The 20,664-nt window shown below is 47.7% G+C and overlaps 1 protein-coding gene across 1 annotated transcript in view; it reads right to left on the reverse strand.

The window, feature by feature from the left end:
- ADCYAP1R1 (ADCYAP receptor type I) overlaps positions 1 to 20,664 on the reverse strand; it is a 171,835-nt gene that overhangs the window by 45,275 nt on the left and 105,896 nt on the right. The window contains 3 exon segments of the mRNA XM_040431354.1: positions 4,971 to 5,031; positions 12,373 to 12,526; positions 16,093 to 16,225. Coding sequence (XP_040287288.1) covers positions 4,971 to 5,031; positions 12,373 to 12,526; positions 16,093 to 16,225 — 348 coding nt within the window.

Raw genomic sequence — 20,664 nt, forward strand, 5'->3', positions numbered from 1 at the left:
ACACCAGCACAGCAGAAGAGGGAGCAGGGTGCAAAAGCGGAGCGGCCGTCCCCTAGACAGTACGCCTGCTACTGCCCTCCGCAGCAAGGGACCTAGCACACCAAAGCCAGCTCCAAGGAGTTCCCTGGCGTGGCAGTTCTTCAGACAATGTGCTGACGACAAGACACGAGTGGTTTGCACGCTGTGCAATCAGAGCCTGAAGCGAGGCATAAACGTTCTCAACCTCAGCACAACCTGCATGACCAGGCATTTAAGTGCAAAGCACGAGCTGCAGTGGAGTAGACACCTCAAAAACCAAGAAAGGTCTCTGGCTCCTCCTGCTTCCTCTTCTGCTGCAGTCGCGGCCTCTTCATCCACCTCTGGAATGACAGTGCCACCTGCCACCCCGCAAACAGAGGATCTGCCAGTAACACCACCACCTGGGTCACCAAGCATCTCCACAATGTCCCACGGAAGCGTTCAGCTCTCCATCTCCCAAACACTGGAGAGGAAGAGGAAGTACCCCCCTACCCACCCACGATCCCTGGCCCTGAATGCCAGCATTTCTAAATTACTGGCCTTTGAAATGCTGTCATTCCGTCTGGTGGAGACGGATAGTTTTAAAGGCCTTATGGCGGTGGTTGTCCCACAGTACGTTGTGCCCAGCCGCCACTACTTTTCCAGGTGAGCCATCCCTTCCCTGCAAAACCAAGTGGGGGACAAAATCAGGTGTGCACTGCACAACGCCATCTACGGCAAGGTGCACCTCACTACGGATACGTGGACCAGTAAGCACGGTCAGGGATGTTATATCTCCCTAACAGCACACTGGGTAAATGCAGTGGAGGCTGGGCCTGAGGCGGATTGCAGTTTGGCGCATGTCCTTCCACCACCGAGGATTGCAGGGCGCTTCAGTTTGCCTCCTGTTGCTTCCTCCTCCTACTCCGCTTCCTCATCCTCTACCAGCTCCTCATCCGGTCAGCGTAACACCTTCACCACCAACTTCAGCACAGCCAGGGGTAAACGACAGCAGGCAGTTTTAAAACTTATCTGTTTGGGGGACAAACCCCACACCGAGCAGGAGCTGTGGACGGGCCTTGGACAACAGACCGATGAGTGGTTTGTGCCAGTCAGCCTCAAGCCCGGCCTGGTGGTGTGCGATAATGGGTGAAATCTCGTAGCAGTTCTGGGACTAGCCGGTTTGACACACATCCCTTGCCTGGCGCATGTGCTGAATTTGGTGGTGCAGAGATTCCTTAAAAATTACCCCGATATGTTAGAGCTGCTGCATAAAGTGCGGGCCGTCTGTGCGCGCTTTTGGCGTTCTCACCCTGCTGCTGCTGGCCTGTCAGCGCTGCAGCGTAACTTCGGCCTTCCCGCTCACCGCCTCATATGTGACGTGCCCACAAGGTGGAACTCCACCTTGCACATGCTGGACAGACTGCGAGCAGCAGCAGGCGATATTGGAGTTTCAGCTGCAGCACGCACGGGTGAGTCGCTCTGCGGAACAGCACCGCTTCACCACCAATGACTGGGCCTCCATGCGAGACCTGTGTGCCCTGTTGTGCTGTTTCGAGTACTCCACCAACATGGCCAGTGCTGATAACGCCGTTCTCAGCGTTACTATCCTACTTCTATGCCTTCTTGAAAAAATGCTGCTGGCGATGATGGAGGAGGATGTGGCACAGGAGGAAGAGGATGAAGAGGGATCATTTTGTAGGGTTTCCGGCCAGTCATTCCAAAGTGGCTCTAAGGGTGGGTTCCTGCACCCACAAACCCAAGGTACACAATTGTCCAGCCAGGGCACAGTTCTGGAGGATGAGGAGGAGGAGATGGAGGAGGAGGAACCGTGTTCACAGCAGGGTGGCACCCAAAGCAGCTCATGGCCATCACTGATGCATGGCTGGGGGGATACAGAGGACACGGACGATACACCTCCCACAGAGGACAGCTTATCGTTGCCTCTGGGCAGCCTGGCACACATGAGCCATTACATGCTGCAGCGTCTCTGCAACGACCGCCGAGTTGCCCACATTCTAACTCGTGCTGATTACTGGGTGGCCACGCTGCTGGATCCCTGTTACTGGATCCGTGGATCAGCAAAACACATACGGATGTCTGAATGGAGCCTTACAGGGGGGTGATCACCCCATATAGACTCCCTGATCACCCCCCTGTCATTGATCACCCCCCTGTAAGGCTCCATTCAGACGTCCGTATGTGTTTTGCGGACACCGCGGATCCGCAAAACACGGACATTGGCAATGTGCTTTCCGCATTTTGCAGATCCGCACATTGCCAGAACTATATAGAAAATGCCTTTTCTTGTCCGCAATTTCGGACAAGAATAGGACATGTTCTATATGCTCTACAAAAAACGCAGTGTTCGCCCGATCAGGCCTGATCTTGTGCGCACACTTGCGTTCAGTCCGCCCCATCGCAGTGACAGAATTTTATTTTTTTCTGATCACTGCAAAACACAGTAAAATTGCTGAGGCGCTATAAAAAGATCACTTTTGAGGGGCATGGCGAGTTCATAGAAGATTTTTTTTGTCACAAGTTAGCGGAAATAGATTTTTGTTTTTTTGTTTTTTCTTACAAAGTCTCATATTCCACTAACTACCTACCACCTACACCACAACATCCACCGCCTCCTCAACCTCCTACTCCATATGGACCTCGTCCTCCAAGATCAAGATTATTATTTTTTATTTTTACGTATTTTATGTTATATTAAGTCAGTTCCCTAACCACATTTGTTTGCAGAGCACTTTCCATGCTCTTAACCACATTTTGCTGACATTTGCAGCCCTCTAGCCCTTTCCATGACTTTTTTACAGCCATTTTAGTGCTCAAAAGTTCGGGTCCTCATTGACTTCAATGGGGTTCGGGTTCAGGGTCAAGTTCGGGTCCCGAACTCAAACTTTTTTGTGAAGTTCGGCCGAACCCGTCGAACCCGAACATCCAAGTGTTCGCTCAACTCTATTTAGGACTTTTAGATTTTAAAAAATGATAGCATTTTATTGAATATTTACCCAGACTGAACACCACTAGGGGCCCTGAATGCAAATTGGGTTACATCTAGAGATGATTCTAACATTTTCAGTATTTCACCTGAATTTTTCCAAAAGTTCTGTGAGAGAGAGGGTAAAAGAGAGTACAGGAGAGAGCAGACAGAGGAGAGGGAAGAGTACAAGAGAGAGCAGACAGAGGAGAGGGAAGAGTACAGGAGAGAGCAGACAGAGGAGAGGGAAGAGTACAGGAGAGAGCAGACAGAGGAGAGGGAAGAGTACAGGAGAGAGCAGACAGAGGAGAGGGAAGAGTACAGGAGAGAGCAGACAGAGGAGAGGGAAGAGTACAGGAGAGAGCAGACAGAGGAGAGGAAAGAGTACAGGAGAGAGCAGACAGAGGAGAGGGAAGAGTACAGGAGAGAGCAGACAGAGGAGAGGGAAGAGTACAGGAGAGAGAAGAGGTGACGAGAGGAGAGAAAATTAATGAGAAGAGATGAAAAAGGAGAGGACATACAATTAAGGACAGAGAGGAGAAGAGATAACAGAGGAGAAGATATAGAGGAGAAGGCAGAAGAGAGAGAGAGAGAGAGAAAGAGAGAGAGAGAGAGAGAGAGAAAGAAAGAGGGAGAGAGAGAGAGAGTGAACGGACAGGAGATAGGGGAGGGAGAAGAGAAGAAAGGAGAGCAAATCAAAGAGAGGAGAGGAAAGATAAGAGGATAGAGAGAGGAGATGAGAGGAAAGAAAGGAGAGAAGAGAAAGGAGAGAAGAGATGAGATGAGAGAGAATTGGGTGAAGAGACAATATAGGAGAGGTCAGAAGAGAGGAGAGATAATCAAGGAGAGAGGAGAGGAAAGAGAAGAGAGAGGAGAAGAAATAAGAGAGACAGAAGAGAAGAGGAAAGAGGACAGAAGACATAAGAGAAACTTGAAAGATGAAAGAAGAGAGGTGAGGAGAGGGAATCAAGGAGAGAGAGGAGAGCAAAGAGAGTAGAAAGAGGGGAAATAGTACTGGAGGGAGCAGAGAGAGGAGAGGTGAGGAGAGGAGAGGAGAGGAGAGAGAATTAAGGAGAAGAATGATTGACAAAAGAGGAGAGGAGTTAGAATCAAGGAGAGAGAGGGGAGAAAAGACATGAGAGAGGAGAGGATAGCAAGGTGTGGACCAGAAAGAGAGAGAGGACAGGAGATAGCGGAAACAGGACAAGAGAGAGAATCAAGGAGAGAAGGGGAAAGAAAGAAGAGATGAGGGAGACTCATAGAGAGATGAGAGAGGAGAGGTGAGAAGGCAGAAGAAAGAATCAAGGAGAAGAAAGAGGAGAGGAAGAAAAGAAGAGATGAGAGAGACTCAAGGAGGGGCAAGAGAGGAGAAGTTAGGAAAGAGAGACAAGGAGAGAGAGAGAGAGCAATGTAGAGGAAAGAGAGGAAAGAAGAATAGAAGGGAAGGGAGAGACTTAAGGAGAGGAGAGTCAAAAGAGAAGAGGAAAAAGAAGAGAGAGAGGATAGAGAGGAGAAGAGGAGAGAGAAGGGAAAGAAGAGAAGAGAAGGGGGAGACTCAAGGAAGGGAGAGAGAAACTTTTCAGGCAGTTAGCGCACTTTCGGTCTGGGTTGAATTTATTCTGACCTGAATCAATTTGAACTGCTGATTTGGTTCAATCAGAAGTGAATTTTCAGAAATGTGCTCATCTCTGGACTCACCTTATGTGGGGTTTCACTTTCTCTTGGATCAACCAGAGCAGCCAATCACTACTGACTTTGTTCTTTGGCCACTATACATAATTACTTGTGTCACACATTGAGGCCTTAAAGGAACACTACCGAATAAAACTGATATACAGTGCCCACCGCCATTCACAGAACACAAGATTACCTTGCAGTAGGCACCATTGTGTAAACCTATATTATTCCACTGCTTCTCAGGGAAGCCCTTGTGGCTTCCACCAGCGTATAAGGCTGTATGCGGCAACTGAACACATCTCATACGTACCCCTCGTTATCAAAATGGAGTCTTAAGACGGCCCATATGGTCACACATATCAGCGGAGTACCTGAAGGAGAGGAGAAGTTGTCAATCAAGCTGCAAAAAAATTAATTTAAATTGGCCTGGTCATGTGGCATGGGCAACATAAGGCTCACCGCCCAAAGCGAAACCCATTATATCAGAGCGGGGTGCAAACACACAGTCTATACAACATCAACAAAGATAGCATCTGTCCACAATTCCATCATAGATCTACATAGGGGGTCAGATTTTCTGACACAGAGTCCATATTCCTCCAGCTTTGCTGCATGCAGCCTTAGAATTACAAGATAAAATGCTGGATACTTGGAGCTACCACTTGGGGGAGCTAAATGTCTAGGGATTTATTCAGCTCCCAAAGTATTCCTTCTCCTTTATATAATCTGTATGCACTGAGCTCCCCCTACTGGCAACTATAGGTAGACTGAATATTATCATGATGCGAAAGGAGCAGGGGAATAGTCTGCAACTTTCTAATAAACTGGATTTTTAATTCAGCATGTATTACTGGGACATGCATAGATCCAGAATCCATTACTGGGGGAAGGTGGTGGAGGGGGGCATGTAGATCCAGCTCCAGCATATATTACTGGGGGAAGCACACATATTCAGCATATATTACTGGGGGGACACATAGATCCAGCAGAAATTACTGGGGAGGGCACACAGATCCAGCATGTATTACTGGGATGATGGGGGGAACAAACAGATCCAGCATATATTACTGGGGGGAGGGACACAGATCAAGCAAGTATTACTGGGGGAACAAACATATCCAGCATATATTACTGGGGGGGGGGGACACAGATCAAGCATGTATTACTGGGGGGAGGGACACAGATCAAGCATGGATTACTGGGGGAACAAACATATCCAGCATATATTACTGGGGGGGGGGGACACAGATCAAGCATGTATTACTGGGGGACACACAGATCCAGCATATATTACTGGGGGGAGGGACACAGATCAAACATGTATTACTGGGGGAACAAACATATCCAGCATATATTACTGGGGACACACACAGATCCAGCATATATTACTGGGGACACACACAGATCCAGCATATATTACTGGGGGGGGGGACACAGATCCAGCATATATTACTGGAAAGGACTCACAGATCCAGCATATATTACTGGAAAGGACTCACAGATCCAGCATATATTACTGGAAAGGACTCACAGATCCAGCATATATTACTGGGGGGTCACAGATCCAGCATATATTACTGGGGGGGGTCACAGATCCAGCATATATTACTGGGAAGGACTCACAGATCCAGCATATATTACTGGGGGGTCACAGATCCAGCATATATTACTGGGGGGTCACAGATCCAGCATATATTACTGGGGGGGGGGGTCACAGATCCAGCATATATTACTGGGGGGTAACAGATCCAGCATATATTACTGGGGGGTCACAGATCCAGCATATATTACTGGGGGGTCACAGATCCAGCATATATTACTGGGGGGTAACAGATCCAGCATATATTACTGGGGGGTCACAGATCCAGCATATATTACTGGGGGGTTACAGATCCAGCATATATTACTGGGGGGTCACAGATCCAGCATATATTACTGGGGGGTCACAGATCCAGCATATATTACTGGAGGGTCACCGATCCAGCATATATTACTGGGGGGTAACAGATCCAGCATATATTACTGGGGGGTCACAGATCCAGCATATATTACTGGGGGGTCACAGATCCAGCATATATTACTGGGGGGTTACAGATCCAGCATATATTACTGGGGGGTCACAGATCCAGCATATATTACTGGGGGGTCACAGATCCAGCATATATTACTGGGGAGTCCCAGATCCAGCATATATTACTGGGAAGGACTCACAGATCCAGCATATATTACTGGGGAGTCCCAGATCCAGCATATATTACTGGGGGGTCACAGATCCAGCATATATTACTGGGGGGTTACAGATCCAGCATATATTACTGGGGGGTCACAGATCCAGCATATATTACTGGGGGGTCACAGATCCAGCATATATTACTGGGGAGTCCCAGATCCAGCATATATTACTGGGAAGGACTCACAGATCCAGCATATATTACTGGGGAGTCCCAGATCCAGCATATATTACTGGGGGGTCACAGATTCAGCATATATTACTTGTTTTTTTTTTGCGGATAAGATGCGGACCTATTCATTTCAATTGGTCTGCAAAAAATGCGGGCAGCACACCGTGTGCTATCCGCATCCGTATGTCCTTTCCGTAGCCCCACAAAAAAGATAGAACATGTCCTATTATTGTCCGTTTTGCGGACAAGGATACGCATTGTTACAACGGATCCGCACAAAAAAAGGGATGCCATACGGACGTCTTCCATTTATTTATTTTTTTGCAGATCCGCACTTTGCGGACTGCAAAACACATACGGTCATGGTCATGTACCCTAATACTTGCAATTTCTTCTGCTCAAGGTAACAACTACGTAATGTATGTAAAAATCTATTTTACCATGTCTAAAGTATCCATGAGGGTTTGCTACAATGTATCAGTATAGGCAGCATCATTTTCTATTTTGTCCCGGGCTGCAAGAATACAATATAAGTGGAAACTGATACATTGTAACAAATAGCATCTGTCTAAGGGTGAGTTCACATCATGTTATTTTTCGATTCTTTTCATCCGTCAGAAGAACAGAAAAATATATTTTTTAAAAAGGATCCTGAGCATCAGTTCTGCACATCTGGCATCCGTTTTACCTGCATGCAGGACTTTTTTCCATCTAAAAAACAGATCTCAAACGGATGCCAAATGTGCGTAACTGATGCTCAGGATCCGTTTTATTTTAATTCTGACGGATCCGAAGAAAGGAAAAATAACGGAGCTGTGAAGTCTCGGTGAATAGGACTTGGCCAGAAGGTGGCAGTAGCTCCCAGCCCAGGCAGTGAAGTCTTCCTCATGACTCTGCATGGTCCTTATTACACATTCACCTTGGTCAGAAGTGATGACAGGAAGAACATCGGGAGGAATAGGTAAGTGCCCCCACATCTGATGCAGACATTCCCCCCAGCAGGCCGCCCCCGTCACAAGGATGTCTTTCAAGTGTCCTCCAAAGGAAGAAACAAAGGGCATCTGAAGAACCCGAAGCCAGGAGACCTCTACCCCACCTGGGGTCTTCTGAGTGCCCCTGGGAACCATCATCTCCCCTCTACATGGAGCGCCGATCACCTACCATATATACTGAAGGGGCCCCAAACATTGTGCTGCATATGGCCAGCTGACAGGAGGTTATCTTATAGCTCGGATACACTGGGATACAGCTATATTCAGATGTACGTCACCCTCCATGTCAGCAGTATCACACAGGATAGGATTAGATACACAGCTCAGCAGACAGTATCACACAGGATAGGATTAGATACACAGCTCAGCAAGCAGTATCACACAGGATAGGATTAGATACACAGCTCAGCAGACGGTATCACACAGGATAGGATTAGATACACAGCTCAGCAGAGAGTATCACACAGGATAGGATTAGATACTCAGCTCAGCAGACAGTATCACACAGGATAGGATTAGATACACAGCTCAGCAGGCAGTATCATACAGGATAGGATTAGATACACAGCACAGCAGACAGTATCACACAGGATAGGATTAGATACACAGTTCAGCAGGCAGTATCACACAGGATAGGATTAGATACACAGCTCAGCAGTCAGTATCACACAGGATAGGATTAGATACACAGCTCAGCAGGCAGTATCACACAGGATAGGATTAGATACACAGCTCAGCAGGCAGTATCACACAGGATATATATACACAGCTCAGCAGACAGTATCACATAGGATAGGATTAGATACACAGCTCAGCAGACAGTATCACACAAGATAGGATTAGATACACAGCTCAGCAGGCAGTATCACACAGGATAGGATTAGATACACAGCTCAGCAGACAGTATTACACAGGATAGGATTAGATACACAGCTCAGCAGACAGTATCACACAGGATAGGATTAGATACACAGCTCAGCAGACAGTATCACACAGAATAGGATTAGATACACAGCTCAGCACACAGTATCACACAGGATAGGATTAGATACACAGCTCAGCAGACAGTATCACACAGGATAGGATTAGATACACAGCTCAGCAGGCAGTATCACACAGGATAGGATTAGATACACAGCTCAGCAGACAGTATCATACAGGATAGGATTAGATACACAGCTCAGCAGACAGTATCACACAGGACAGGTTTAGCTACACAGCTCAGCAGACAGTATCACACAGGATAGGATTAGATACATAGCTCAGCAGGCAGTATCACACAGGATAGGATTAGATACATAGCTCAGCAGGCAGTATCACACAGGATTAGATACACAGCTCAGCAGACAGTATCACACAGGATAGGATTAGATACACAGCTCAGCAGACTGTATCACACAGGATAGGATTAGATACACAGCTCAGCAGACTGTATCACACATGATAGGATTAGATACACAGGTCAGCAGGCAGTATCACACAGGATAGGATTAGATACACAGCTCAGCAGGCAGTATCACACAGGATTAGATACACAGCTCAGCAGACAGTATCACACAGGATAGGATTAGATACACAGCTCAGCAGGCAGTATCACACAGGATAGGATTAGATACACAGCTCAGCAGACAGTATTACACAGGATAGGATTAGATACACAGCTCAGCAGACAGTATCACACAGGATAGGATTAAATACACAGCTCAGCAGACAGTATCACACAGAATAGGATTAGATACACAGCTCAGCACACAGTATCACACAGGATAGGATTAGATACACAGCTCAGCAGACAGTATCACACAGGATAGGATTAGATACACAGCTCAGCAGGCAGTATCACACAGGATAGGATTAGATACACAGCTCAGCAGACAGTATCACACAGGATAGGATTAGATACACAGCTCAGCAGACAGTATCACACAGGACAGGTTTAGCTACACAGCTCAGCAGACAGTATCACACAGGATAGGATTAGATACATAGCTCAGCAGGCAGTATCACACAGGACAGGATTAGCTACACAGCTCAGCAGACAGTATCACACAGGATAGGATTAGATACACAGCTCAGCAGGCAGTATCACACAGGATTAGATACACAGCTCAGCAGACTGTATCACACAGGATAGGATTAGATACACAGCTCAGCAGACTGTATCACACAGGATAGGATTAGATACACAGGTCAGCAGGCAGTATCACACAGGATAGGATTAGATACACAGCTCAGCAGGCAGTATCACACAGGATTAGATACACAGCTCAGCAGACAGTATCACACAGGATAGGATTAGATACACAGCTCAGCAGTCAGTATCACATAGGATAGGATTAGATACACAGCTCAGCAGACAGTATAACACAGGATAGGATTAGATACACAGCTCAGCAGTCAGTATCACACAGGATAGGATTAGATACACAGTTCAGCAGGCAGTATCACACAGGATAGGATTAGATACACAGCTCAGCAGTCAGTATCACACAGGATAGGATTAGATACACAGCTCAGCAGGCAGTATCACACAGGATAGGATTAGATACACAGCTCAGCAGGCAGTATCACACAGGATAGGATTAGATACACAGCTCAGCAGGCAGTATCACACAGGATTAGATACACAGCTCAGCAGGCAGTTGCACACAGGATTAGATACACAGCTCAGCAGACAGTATCACACAGGATAGGATTAGATACACAGCTCAGCAGTCAGTATCACATAGGATAGGATTAGATACACAGCTCAGCAGACAGTATCACACAGGATAGGATTAGATACACAGCTCAGCAGTCAGTATCACACAGGATAGGATTAGATACACAGTTCAGCAGGCAGTATCACACAGGATAGGATTAGATACACAGCTCAGCAGTCAGTATCACACGGGATAGGATTAGATACACAGCTCAGCAGGCAGTATCACACAGGATAGGATTAGATACACAGCTCAGCAGGCAGTATCACACAGGATAGGATTAGATACACAGCTCAGCAGGCAGTATCACACAGGATTAGATACACAGCTCAGCAGGCAGTATCACACAGGATAGGATTAGATACACAGCTCAGCAGGCAGTATCACACAGGATTAGATACACAGCTCAGCAGGCAGTATCACACAGGATAGGATTAGATACACAGCTCAGCAGGCAGTATCACACAGGATTAGATACACAGCTCAGCAGGCAGTATCACACAGGATAGGATTAGAGACACTGGACACAATGTTCGCTCCTCCGGCCCCCTGGTCATGTATGTCTCTGTACTATGTTTCTCTTGTTCTTCAGAGGATACAGATGATTATAGAATATGTCACATTAGACCTGAAAGTCAAGGATGGATTTTATAAAAGAAAGATCAAAAGCGTAACGCCGCCCGATGATGAAAACCCAGAACATGAAGTGAGGTTCTGAGAACTGACAAGAGCTCCACAGTCGATGCCTTTGAAATGCAAAACTGGAACCAAAGCCGATCTCCTGAATAAATTGTCCGAGGCAGAATTCACTCTTGTGATACGGAATTAAAATGCAAATAAATGTCAGACATTGGCGCATCAGACGGACGCGCTTCATCGGTGAATTATTTAATATGGCGCTCAACTCTAAAATATCTGAACATTTCTGAAAGCACAAGACACATATTTCATCACTCAACCTTGTCCCATCTTGTTCTTCGAATGAGGGGCCTCATTACACTGCTTTAGACCCAGATAGATTGACAGTCATCTGGTGTTTCTTCCATTTTCTAATAATTGCGCCAACAGTTGTGGCCTTCTCACCAATCTGCTGGCCTATTGTCCTGTTGCCCACCCCAGCCTTGTGCAGGTCTACAATTTTGTGCCTGGTGTCCTTAGACGGCTCTTTGGTCTTGGCCGTGGTGGAGAGGCTGGAGTGTGATTGATTGAGTGTGTGGACAGGTGTCTTTTATACAGGTAACGAGTTCAAACAGGTGCAATTAGTACAGGTAATAATGAGTGCAAGAGTAGGAGGGCGTCTTAAAGAAAAACCAACAGGTCTGTGAGAGCCAGAGTTCTTGCTGGTTGGTAGGTGATCAAATACTTATCTCATGCATCAAAATCATACAATGTGATTTTCAGGATTTTTTTTTAGATTCTGTCTCTAACAAAAAAATTACAGACCTCTCCATTCTTTGTAGGTGGGAAAACTTGCAAAATTGCCAGCGTATCAAATATTTATTTTCCCCACTGTATGTACTGATCTCAACTTCAGCCCACCCATGAAGAACATATCCCCCTCCCACCAGTATTAGTCATTGAAGAATCCCTTACATAATGTAGACTGGAATACATACCCCAACCGATTATAGTGTACCAATAGAAATATCTTCGTTCTGGGAAAAACGTTTCCACCAGGAGCGTGAAGAGATAAAGGCCTTCGATGAAGAGCCAGAAATAGTTGGACATGACGCAGTAGTGAAAAAACACCATCACAGCTTTACATTCCACCTGGAAATAAGCGAGAATTAAATGATAAAAGTAATGTTTATAAAGAGGTGACAAAATAGAGCTATTTTTGTGAATCTGAACAGGTATAGGCAGAGACAGTGAGATCTTTGCTCCTCGTGGGTGGAGCTAACCAGCTGAGGAGCTCAATGAATTCTATCAAAAATGCACTGAACCTCCATGAAATTGAAATGTGTCTTCAAACCCTTAAGTAATCACTACTGCCTCTGTACATGCACATATACCAGCAAAAGGACTGTTTATATATTTACAGCCATATTTGCTATAGTTTGTCCAGAGGGGCCCCCTCTATGCACCAGGACATAGAGCTTTGGCAGCACTATCCATGCATCATATGGATAGCCACATACGCAACCCGAAGCTTGAGCCATTACAGCTGTAAGAGAACTGAGACCCATGACAACCAGCTGTAGGTCTCTTCATTCTAGTGATTGATGGTGGCCCCAGCTCATGGACCACCATCATTTGCACCAGAAGTTGTCTTAAAGGGACTCCTCACCTTAAACCGTGTTGCATAAACAAGCCTAGATCGATGCCACCCTTAAGCTGGCCATAAACAATACCATGGGCGTAACTATAAGAGTCGCAGCGGTCGCAGTTGCTACCGGGCCCCTAAGCCAGGGGGGCCCAGAGGGCCACCCTTGCCAGTGGTACTGTACTTTTCCCTTTATAAGATGCAGTGCATATTATAAAGGGAATACTAGCGATCGCTTCTATAATGGAAGTGCTCACTAGTCTGCAGGAGGAGGGGGAGAGAAGCGCTGTGAGCGGTGTACAGTACTTACCCTTCCTCCTGCTCGCTCTTCTCAGGGCCCGCGCTACTGTGTCCTGGCTGCCTGCAGCACCAGGATGTACAGAGCGCACTCTGACCTGACGCTGCAGGAGGTCAAGTGACTGCAGCGCAGCGCGGGCCGTGAGAAGAGAAGACAGCCAGGACAAGGAGAGTGGTGGGAGGAGAGGTAAGTTACTTTATTATTTTACAGTCTGATCTGAGGTCTGATATGGAGGTCTAATGGGGGTCTAGAGAGGTCTAATTGGGGTCTGGAGTGGTCTATGGGAGGTCTGGAGGTCTGACTGGGGGGTCTGAAGTGGTTTATTAGGGGGTCTGGAGGTCTGACTGGGGGGTCTGGAAGTCTAACTGGGGGGTCTGGAGAGGTCTGACTGTGGGTCTAGAGGTCTAATGGGGGTCTGATTGGGGGTCTAGAGGTCTAATGTGGTTCTGATTGGGGCTCTGGAGGTCTAATGGGGGTCTGGAGGTCTGATTGGGGGTCTGGAGGTCTAATGGGGTCAGATATGGGGGTCTGGAGAGGTCTAATGGGGGTCAGATATGGGGTCTGGAGGTCTAAAGGGGGTCTAGAGGTCTGATATGGGGTCTGGAGGTCTGACTGGGGGGTCTGGAGGTCTGACTGGGGGGGTCTGGAGAGATCTTACTGGGGCTCTGGAGAGGTCTGACTGGGGGTCTGGAGGTCTAATAGGGTCGGATATGGGAGTCTGGAGGTGTAATGGGGGTCAGATATGGGGGTCTGGAGGTCTAGTGGGAGTCTGGAGGTCTAATGGGGGTCTAGAGGTCTGATATAGGGGTCTGTAGGCTGAAATGGGGGTCTGGAAGTCTTATGGGGGTCTTATATGGGGGTCTGTCTGGAGGTCTAATGGGGGTCTTATCTGAGGTCTGATATTGGGTCGGGGTCTTACATGGAGGTCTAATGGGGGTCTGATCTGAGGTCTAAAACTGGGGTCTTATATGGGGTCTGACATAGAGGTCTAAAGGGGATTTGGTCTGAGATGGGGGAAATTATTTAGGGTTTTATATGGGGGTCTGATCTGAATGGAAGGGGGGATTTTTTTGTACTAACGCACAATATAAAGGGGTGTTTTTGTACTGACGCACTATCTGTGTGGTACCAGTATTTTCAGGGGGACTGTTTCTGTAGGAAAGTATTGGGAGCACAGTGGGCACAGTATTGGGGGTGGCAGGATGGGGTGTTGAGAAGGAGGATGGAAAAGTAGGAAAGTAAGATGTTGGTTTGTTAAACTCTGCAGAGACGAGACGCGGCTGAAAGAAGTCACCATGGCGGTCTGGTCTGAGAGGAGAAGAAGAGGAAAGAGAATGTCTACATCAGAGAAGAGAAGTCACTGGATGTAAGAGGTAGATATGTGGGGCTGTATGACCCTGTATGTTCTGTAGTGCTGTATGGAATGTTTTCCAAGTATGTCTTTGAAGGGGTTGTCTGCTTTTTTGTTTTTGTTTTTGTACGAGCGCTGCCTTCTCTGCTCTGTTTACCTGCTCATCACTGCATATGCTGCGGCGAGCCGGTGAACAGAACAGAGAAAGCAGCTCTCATATGAGCGCTGCCCTCTCTTCAAATAGAGGAGGACGCCGGCTGATCTGATATTGATGACCTATCCTGACGATAGGTCATCAGTAGCAAAAAGAGGACAACCCCTTTAACAGTAGGACTGGAGGGAAGGGGTTGGGTTGAGAATTCGGCATGGGGGGGGGGGCATTTCAATATTTGCCTTGGGCAGCAGAAAATCTAGGTGCACCAGCGCTGAGTGAAGGGGGGGGGGGGGGCAAGCTGAACTCTTGCACCAGGGCCCATAAGCCTTTAGCTACGCCCCTGCACATTACATTAAGATTGGCCACAATGTAACCACTAACTTGTAGATTGGATTGTTTGTATGACCTTTGGCAGGACATACAGCGCCAGGAACATGAGACCAAAAAAGTGGCCAATAATTGGTCATAGTTTAAGCCAATTAGCAGCTAAAAAAATCATCCAACATGACCAATGCCTTGTTTGTCATTGGTCAGCTGTTATAAAAATTGCCCAACTTTCATCTAATGTGCATGGTCAACTGGAGGCCATCTAGGTCGTTGTTCTGCAAGCTTCTAGCATGTTCTCACAGGTAAAGGCTGCATAAGTATACTGGGAGTTGTAGTTCCACAAACAGTTGACTAACACTGATCTGGAGGACCTTGAGTGAAGATTGTCTCCAAAACTAAATTTCCTGAATTTTTGAATTCCCATAATGTACTTCATAAAATGGAGGTAACATCTTCTCCCTTAAATGCATCAAGAGTTGCTTCTTCGGTAAGTGACACGTGAAGTCCGGTAAGGGGAAGACCTCTTCTCTGATCATATTCACTTGCTTAAATACTTATTTATAGCCTAAGATTAATAATATTTTCATGCCACCACTAGAGGGAGCTACTGTAAAACAAAATCCTTAAATTGCCTCCGATATTCGTTTTCTTTGCTGTTGTTGTTTTTTACACTTATTCTGTGCGTGGTGGAAAAAAATGTCCTGTTGCTCTCTGGAAACCATCAACAAGCTGCTGTCAGAGGTTTAATCAGAAGCCCATTTTATGGCGAGGTCATAATGGTGGGTTGTGGATATAATGGGCTCATTAAGTATCTGCTTGCTGACAGTTTCCAGGTAGCAAACTATCACTATTCTGTAGTATAAAAGTAGGTGCATAGCTGAATATGAATTTATAGGCACAAGAAGACCTCCACCTGGTATTACACAGGCTTATCTCTACTTACGGTGGACACGTGGCAGTGATTGCTGTCCAGCTCGGCATACAGAACTTCGTCTTTGATAAATACGGATATCGCCCTCAGGATGAACGAGACAAATAGATTCATGTGGATGAAGTTTCTGGTGCAGTGGAGTTTCCTAAAACATTCACAAATGATGCAGTTATGTTACTTACATTTCACTTCAAGACCAAAGGTTACATAAAAAATGTCTTATATTTCATGTAAGGTCTGTGAAGGCTCCGGGTTAAAGCACTTACCTGGAAAGTAGGTAATAGAAAATTACTACTGGCATACCAACAGTACCGCCATATAATGCCAAATACCAGCGCCGTACCGTAATCACATAATAGGATTATACAGTGCCTGTATACTAGTGCTGCACAATGGTATATAGCAATGGTCCGCCTAGAAGCAATGAGCGCTGCCATCAATATAAATGGAAGCATTCATTGCAGGAGCACAGTGCCATACAGTGACCACATGATGTGGCCATGCAGTACCTATTTAATAGTGACAAACATTGCTTACATAATAGTGCCATATAAAAGCCATATAGTGATATCATCCAGGACACGATTACGTAGGGCCCTTTTGCTTTTGCTATTGTTCAGGAATGGGATTGGATCACACAAGGCAACTTTTTGCAGGTTTTCAATTAACTAATTACTGGTGTTGGGCGAGCATGCTCGGCCGAACACTTTTTGAATCGCGATGCTCGAGCCTCCACCCCGCATGTTTGTTGGCTGCTGCGCAGGAAATAAACTTGCGCGGAGGTACTGGCACTCACTGTAATGCCGTAGCCATGTTGGTTACTGGCATTACAGTGATTGGCTGGCCGGAACGCGTCATCGGGTGCTATACAGCACCCAATGACACGTGGTTCGGCTCAGTCTTAGGCCTCCAGAACGTGTGCGCCCCGTGGCCGTGCTGCGTCCCGCAAATTTTAGGCCGCAATGCACGAACAACGACCGTGGGGCAACCGTAGCGGATCGCAGACCCATTCTCTTTAATGGGTCCGCGATCTGCCCATTCCACAAAAAGATAGGACATGTTCTAATTTTTGCAGAACGGAAGTACGGGACGAAACTCCACGGAAGCACTCTGTAGTGCTTCTGTAGGGTTCCATTCCGTGCTTCCGATCCGCACCATTCTGCATCTCCGGATTTTCAGACCCATTGAAGTGAATGTGTCCGACCCAAAAGGACTTTTTTGAGACCCAAAAGTCATATATATATATTATTAGCGCAACCTGCGCTAAATTGCGTGCAATTGTTTGGCCGCTGCTGACAGTGACACAACCTCTGCTACATCTGTTGTGTTACATTTGCGCTGTGAAATTCAGCACAATTGTTTGGCCGTTGGTGACAGCGAAATTACCTGCGCTACATCTCCTGTGTAACGTTTGCGCGTCCTAAATATCAGTGACATTCAGTGTAATTTATTTGTGCATACACTTACAAAACCTGCGCTACTGAACGTGTGACGTACTTGCAAGCATATATACCATTTAATATGCAGAAGGCGAGCAGTAAGGGACGGGGAAGTGGCAGCGCTGCTGATGGTGCATGCAGAGGCCGTGGCCCTCGGCGCGGTGAAACTGTGCCTGCTGCCAGAGCACAAGAAACACACTCATCCACGATACCTAGCTTCATGTCCCAGTTTGCAGGGCGGCGCAGGACACCACTCTCCAAGTCACACCAGTGCGACCAGGTGGTCGGTTGGATTGCAGCAGATAATGCTTCCAGTCGGTTGAGCACCACCCTGTCTTCCACAAAGTCCAGTCTCAGTAGCCAAGAGTCTGGTCAACAGAATCCTCACCCTGATCCTCCTTCCTCCCACCATGGAGAGTCTTGCCAAACAAGTGATCCCACACTTGGATATTCCGAGGAGCTCTTTTCATCGCCGTTCCTTGATTTGGGCCCGCTTGAAGAGGGACATGAGGAGATCTTGTGCCCTGATTCCCAAACTCTTGAGCATCCACAGTCAGAAGAAGATGACGGTGGGGAACAGTAATTAGTGTTTCACAAGGTGGATGATGATGATGAGACACAGTTGCCAATTAATCATCGGCAATTAGTGTCTCAAAAGGTTGATGATGAGGATTAGACACAGTTTTCAATAACTGAGGTTGTGGAAGAGGAGGTGGTGGACAATGAAATCGCTGACCCAACCTGGGAAGGTGGCAAGCCGAGCGAGGACAGCAGTACAGAAGGGGAGGGATCCGCAGCACCGCAACAGGCTGGAAGAGACAGTGGGGTGGCAAAAGGGAGAAGGTGGGCCACACCAAACAGGCCTGCAACTGTTCCCCGGAGCATCCCCTTGCGGCAATGTTCCGCAGTCTGGCGCTTTTTTGAGGAAAGTGCAGGTGATAAAAGAATTGTCATTTGCAACCTGTGCCGTACCAAAATGAGCCGGGGCGTGAACACTAGCAGCCTCACCACCACCAGCATGATCCGCCACATGGCATCAAAGCACCCTAATAGATGGGCTGAATGCCTGGGTCCCCAATGAGTGTGTGCGGGTCACACCACTGCCTCCTCTTCCCCTGTGTTACGTGCTGGCCAATCCCCTGTCGAAGGCGCAGGCCCGGACACCTCCCACCCTGCACCTGGACCTTCACAAGCACCATCAGCTAGCACATCCACTTCTGTGTCCCAGCGCAGCGTACAGATGCCCATACCCCAGGCTTTTGAACACAAGCGCAAATACCCAGCCACCCACCCACAGGCCATAGCACTAAATGTGCACCTTTCCAAATTACTGGCACTGATGACGGCGGCCGTCCCTTGTTACTCAGTCCCCAGCTGCCACTATTTTTCCCGATGTGCCGTCCCCGCCTTACACCAGCATGTGTTGGTGGGAAGGTCCACCTAACGACTGACACATGGACAAGTGCTTTTGGCCAGGGACGCTACATTTCCCTGACGGCACACTGGGTGAACGTTGTGGAGGCCGGGAGCGAGTCCTACCCTGGGATGGCACATGTGCTACCGATGCCAAGGATTGCAGGCCCTACATTCATCAGGATTTCCGCCACCACCTACATTAGTGGCTGCAACCCCCTCTTTTCCTCCTCCATTTCCACCTCTGAATTCTCATCTTGCAGCACCAGTCAGTCATCAGTCGGTAGCTGGAAGCAGTGTAGCACTGCAGTGGGGAAGCGGCAATAGGCCGTGCTGAAGCTGATCTGCTTAGGAGACAAACAGCACACCGCCGCAGAGCTGTGGCAGGGTATAAGGGACCAGACTGAGCTGTGGCTTTCGCCACTCAACCTAGAACCAGGCATGGTTGTGTCTGATAATGGCCGTAACTTGGTGGTGGCTTTGGAGCTCGGCAAGCTCACCCACATACCATGCCTAGCCCACGTGTTAAACTTAGAGGTTCAGCGGTTTCTCAAAACCTACCCCAATTTTCCTGAGCTACTGGTGAAGGTACGCCGCGTGTGTGCCCATTTCCGAAAATTATTTAAAGCTGCCGCCCGGTCTGTCAACACTGCAGCAGCGCTTGCAATTGCCAGCTCACCGACTCCACGTTCCACATGTTGGCCAGGCTTTGTTAGCAGCAGAGGGCAGTAGTGGAATACCAGCTGCAACATGGTCGTCGCCTTTCCAGTCAGCTTCCGCTCTTCACAAGCGAGGAGTGGGCATGGATGTCTGACCTCCGTGAGGTTTTATGCAACTTTGAGGAATCAACACAGATGGTGAGCGGCGATGCTGCTATTATCAGCGTAATCATCCCACTTCTGTGTCTACTGAAACGCTCGCTGCTCACAATGAAGGAGGACGCTTTGCCTGTGAAAGAGGTGGAAATGGGGGAAGACATTACACAGGGTGATAGCCAGACCACCCCCTGTTTGTCTTCTCAGCGCGGATTGGATGATGATGAGGAGGAGCAGGAGACGGTTGCCTCCGCTGCAGAGGGTAGTACCCACAGCAGGTTTATTCCATCTGTTCAGTGTGGATGGGCCGAAGAGGAGGAAGAGTATAAGGAGATTGAGAGTCATCCTCCTGATGAGGACAGCGAAGTCTTGCTTGTTGGGACTCTGGCACACATGGCTGACTTCATGTTAGGCTACCTTTCCCGTGACCCTCGCATTATACACATTTTGGCCAACACTGATTACTGGTTGTTCACCCTTCTCGACCCCCGCTATAAAGAGAACTTCTCATCTCTCATTCCTGTGGTGGAGAGGACGAGCAAAACGGTGCAATACCAGAAGGTCCTTGTGGAAAAATTGCTCCAAAGATTTCCAGCTGACCACGCTGGCGGCAGAGTATGTAGTTCCTTGAGCAACCGAGGAGAAGAGACAAGGGGAACACACAGCAGTTCCAACAGAGGCAGGGCAACACTCACCAAGGCATGGGACAGTTTCATGACACCCCGCCAGCAACCTCACCCTGATGCGTGACCTAGTGTCACAAGGAGGGAAAAGTTTTGGAAGATGGTGAAGGAGTATGTAGCAGACCGTGTCAGCGTCCTCAGTGATCCCTCTGTGCCTTACAACTATTGGGTGTCCAAGCTGGACACGTGGCACGAACTGGCGCTCTACGCCTTGGAGGTGCTCGCCTGCCCTGC

The sequence above is a fragment of the Bufo bufo genome, chromosome 5 (assembly GCF_905171765.1).
Source record: "Bufo bufo chromosome 5, aBufBuf1.1, whole genome shotgun sequence".
In the NCBI taxonomy this organism is placed as follows: domain Eukaryota; kingdom Metazoa; phylum Chordata; class Amphibia; order Anura; family Bufonidae; genus Bufo; species Bufo bufo.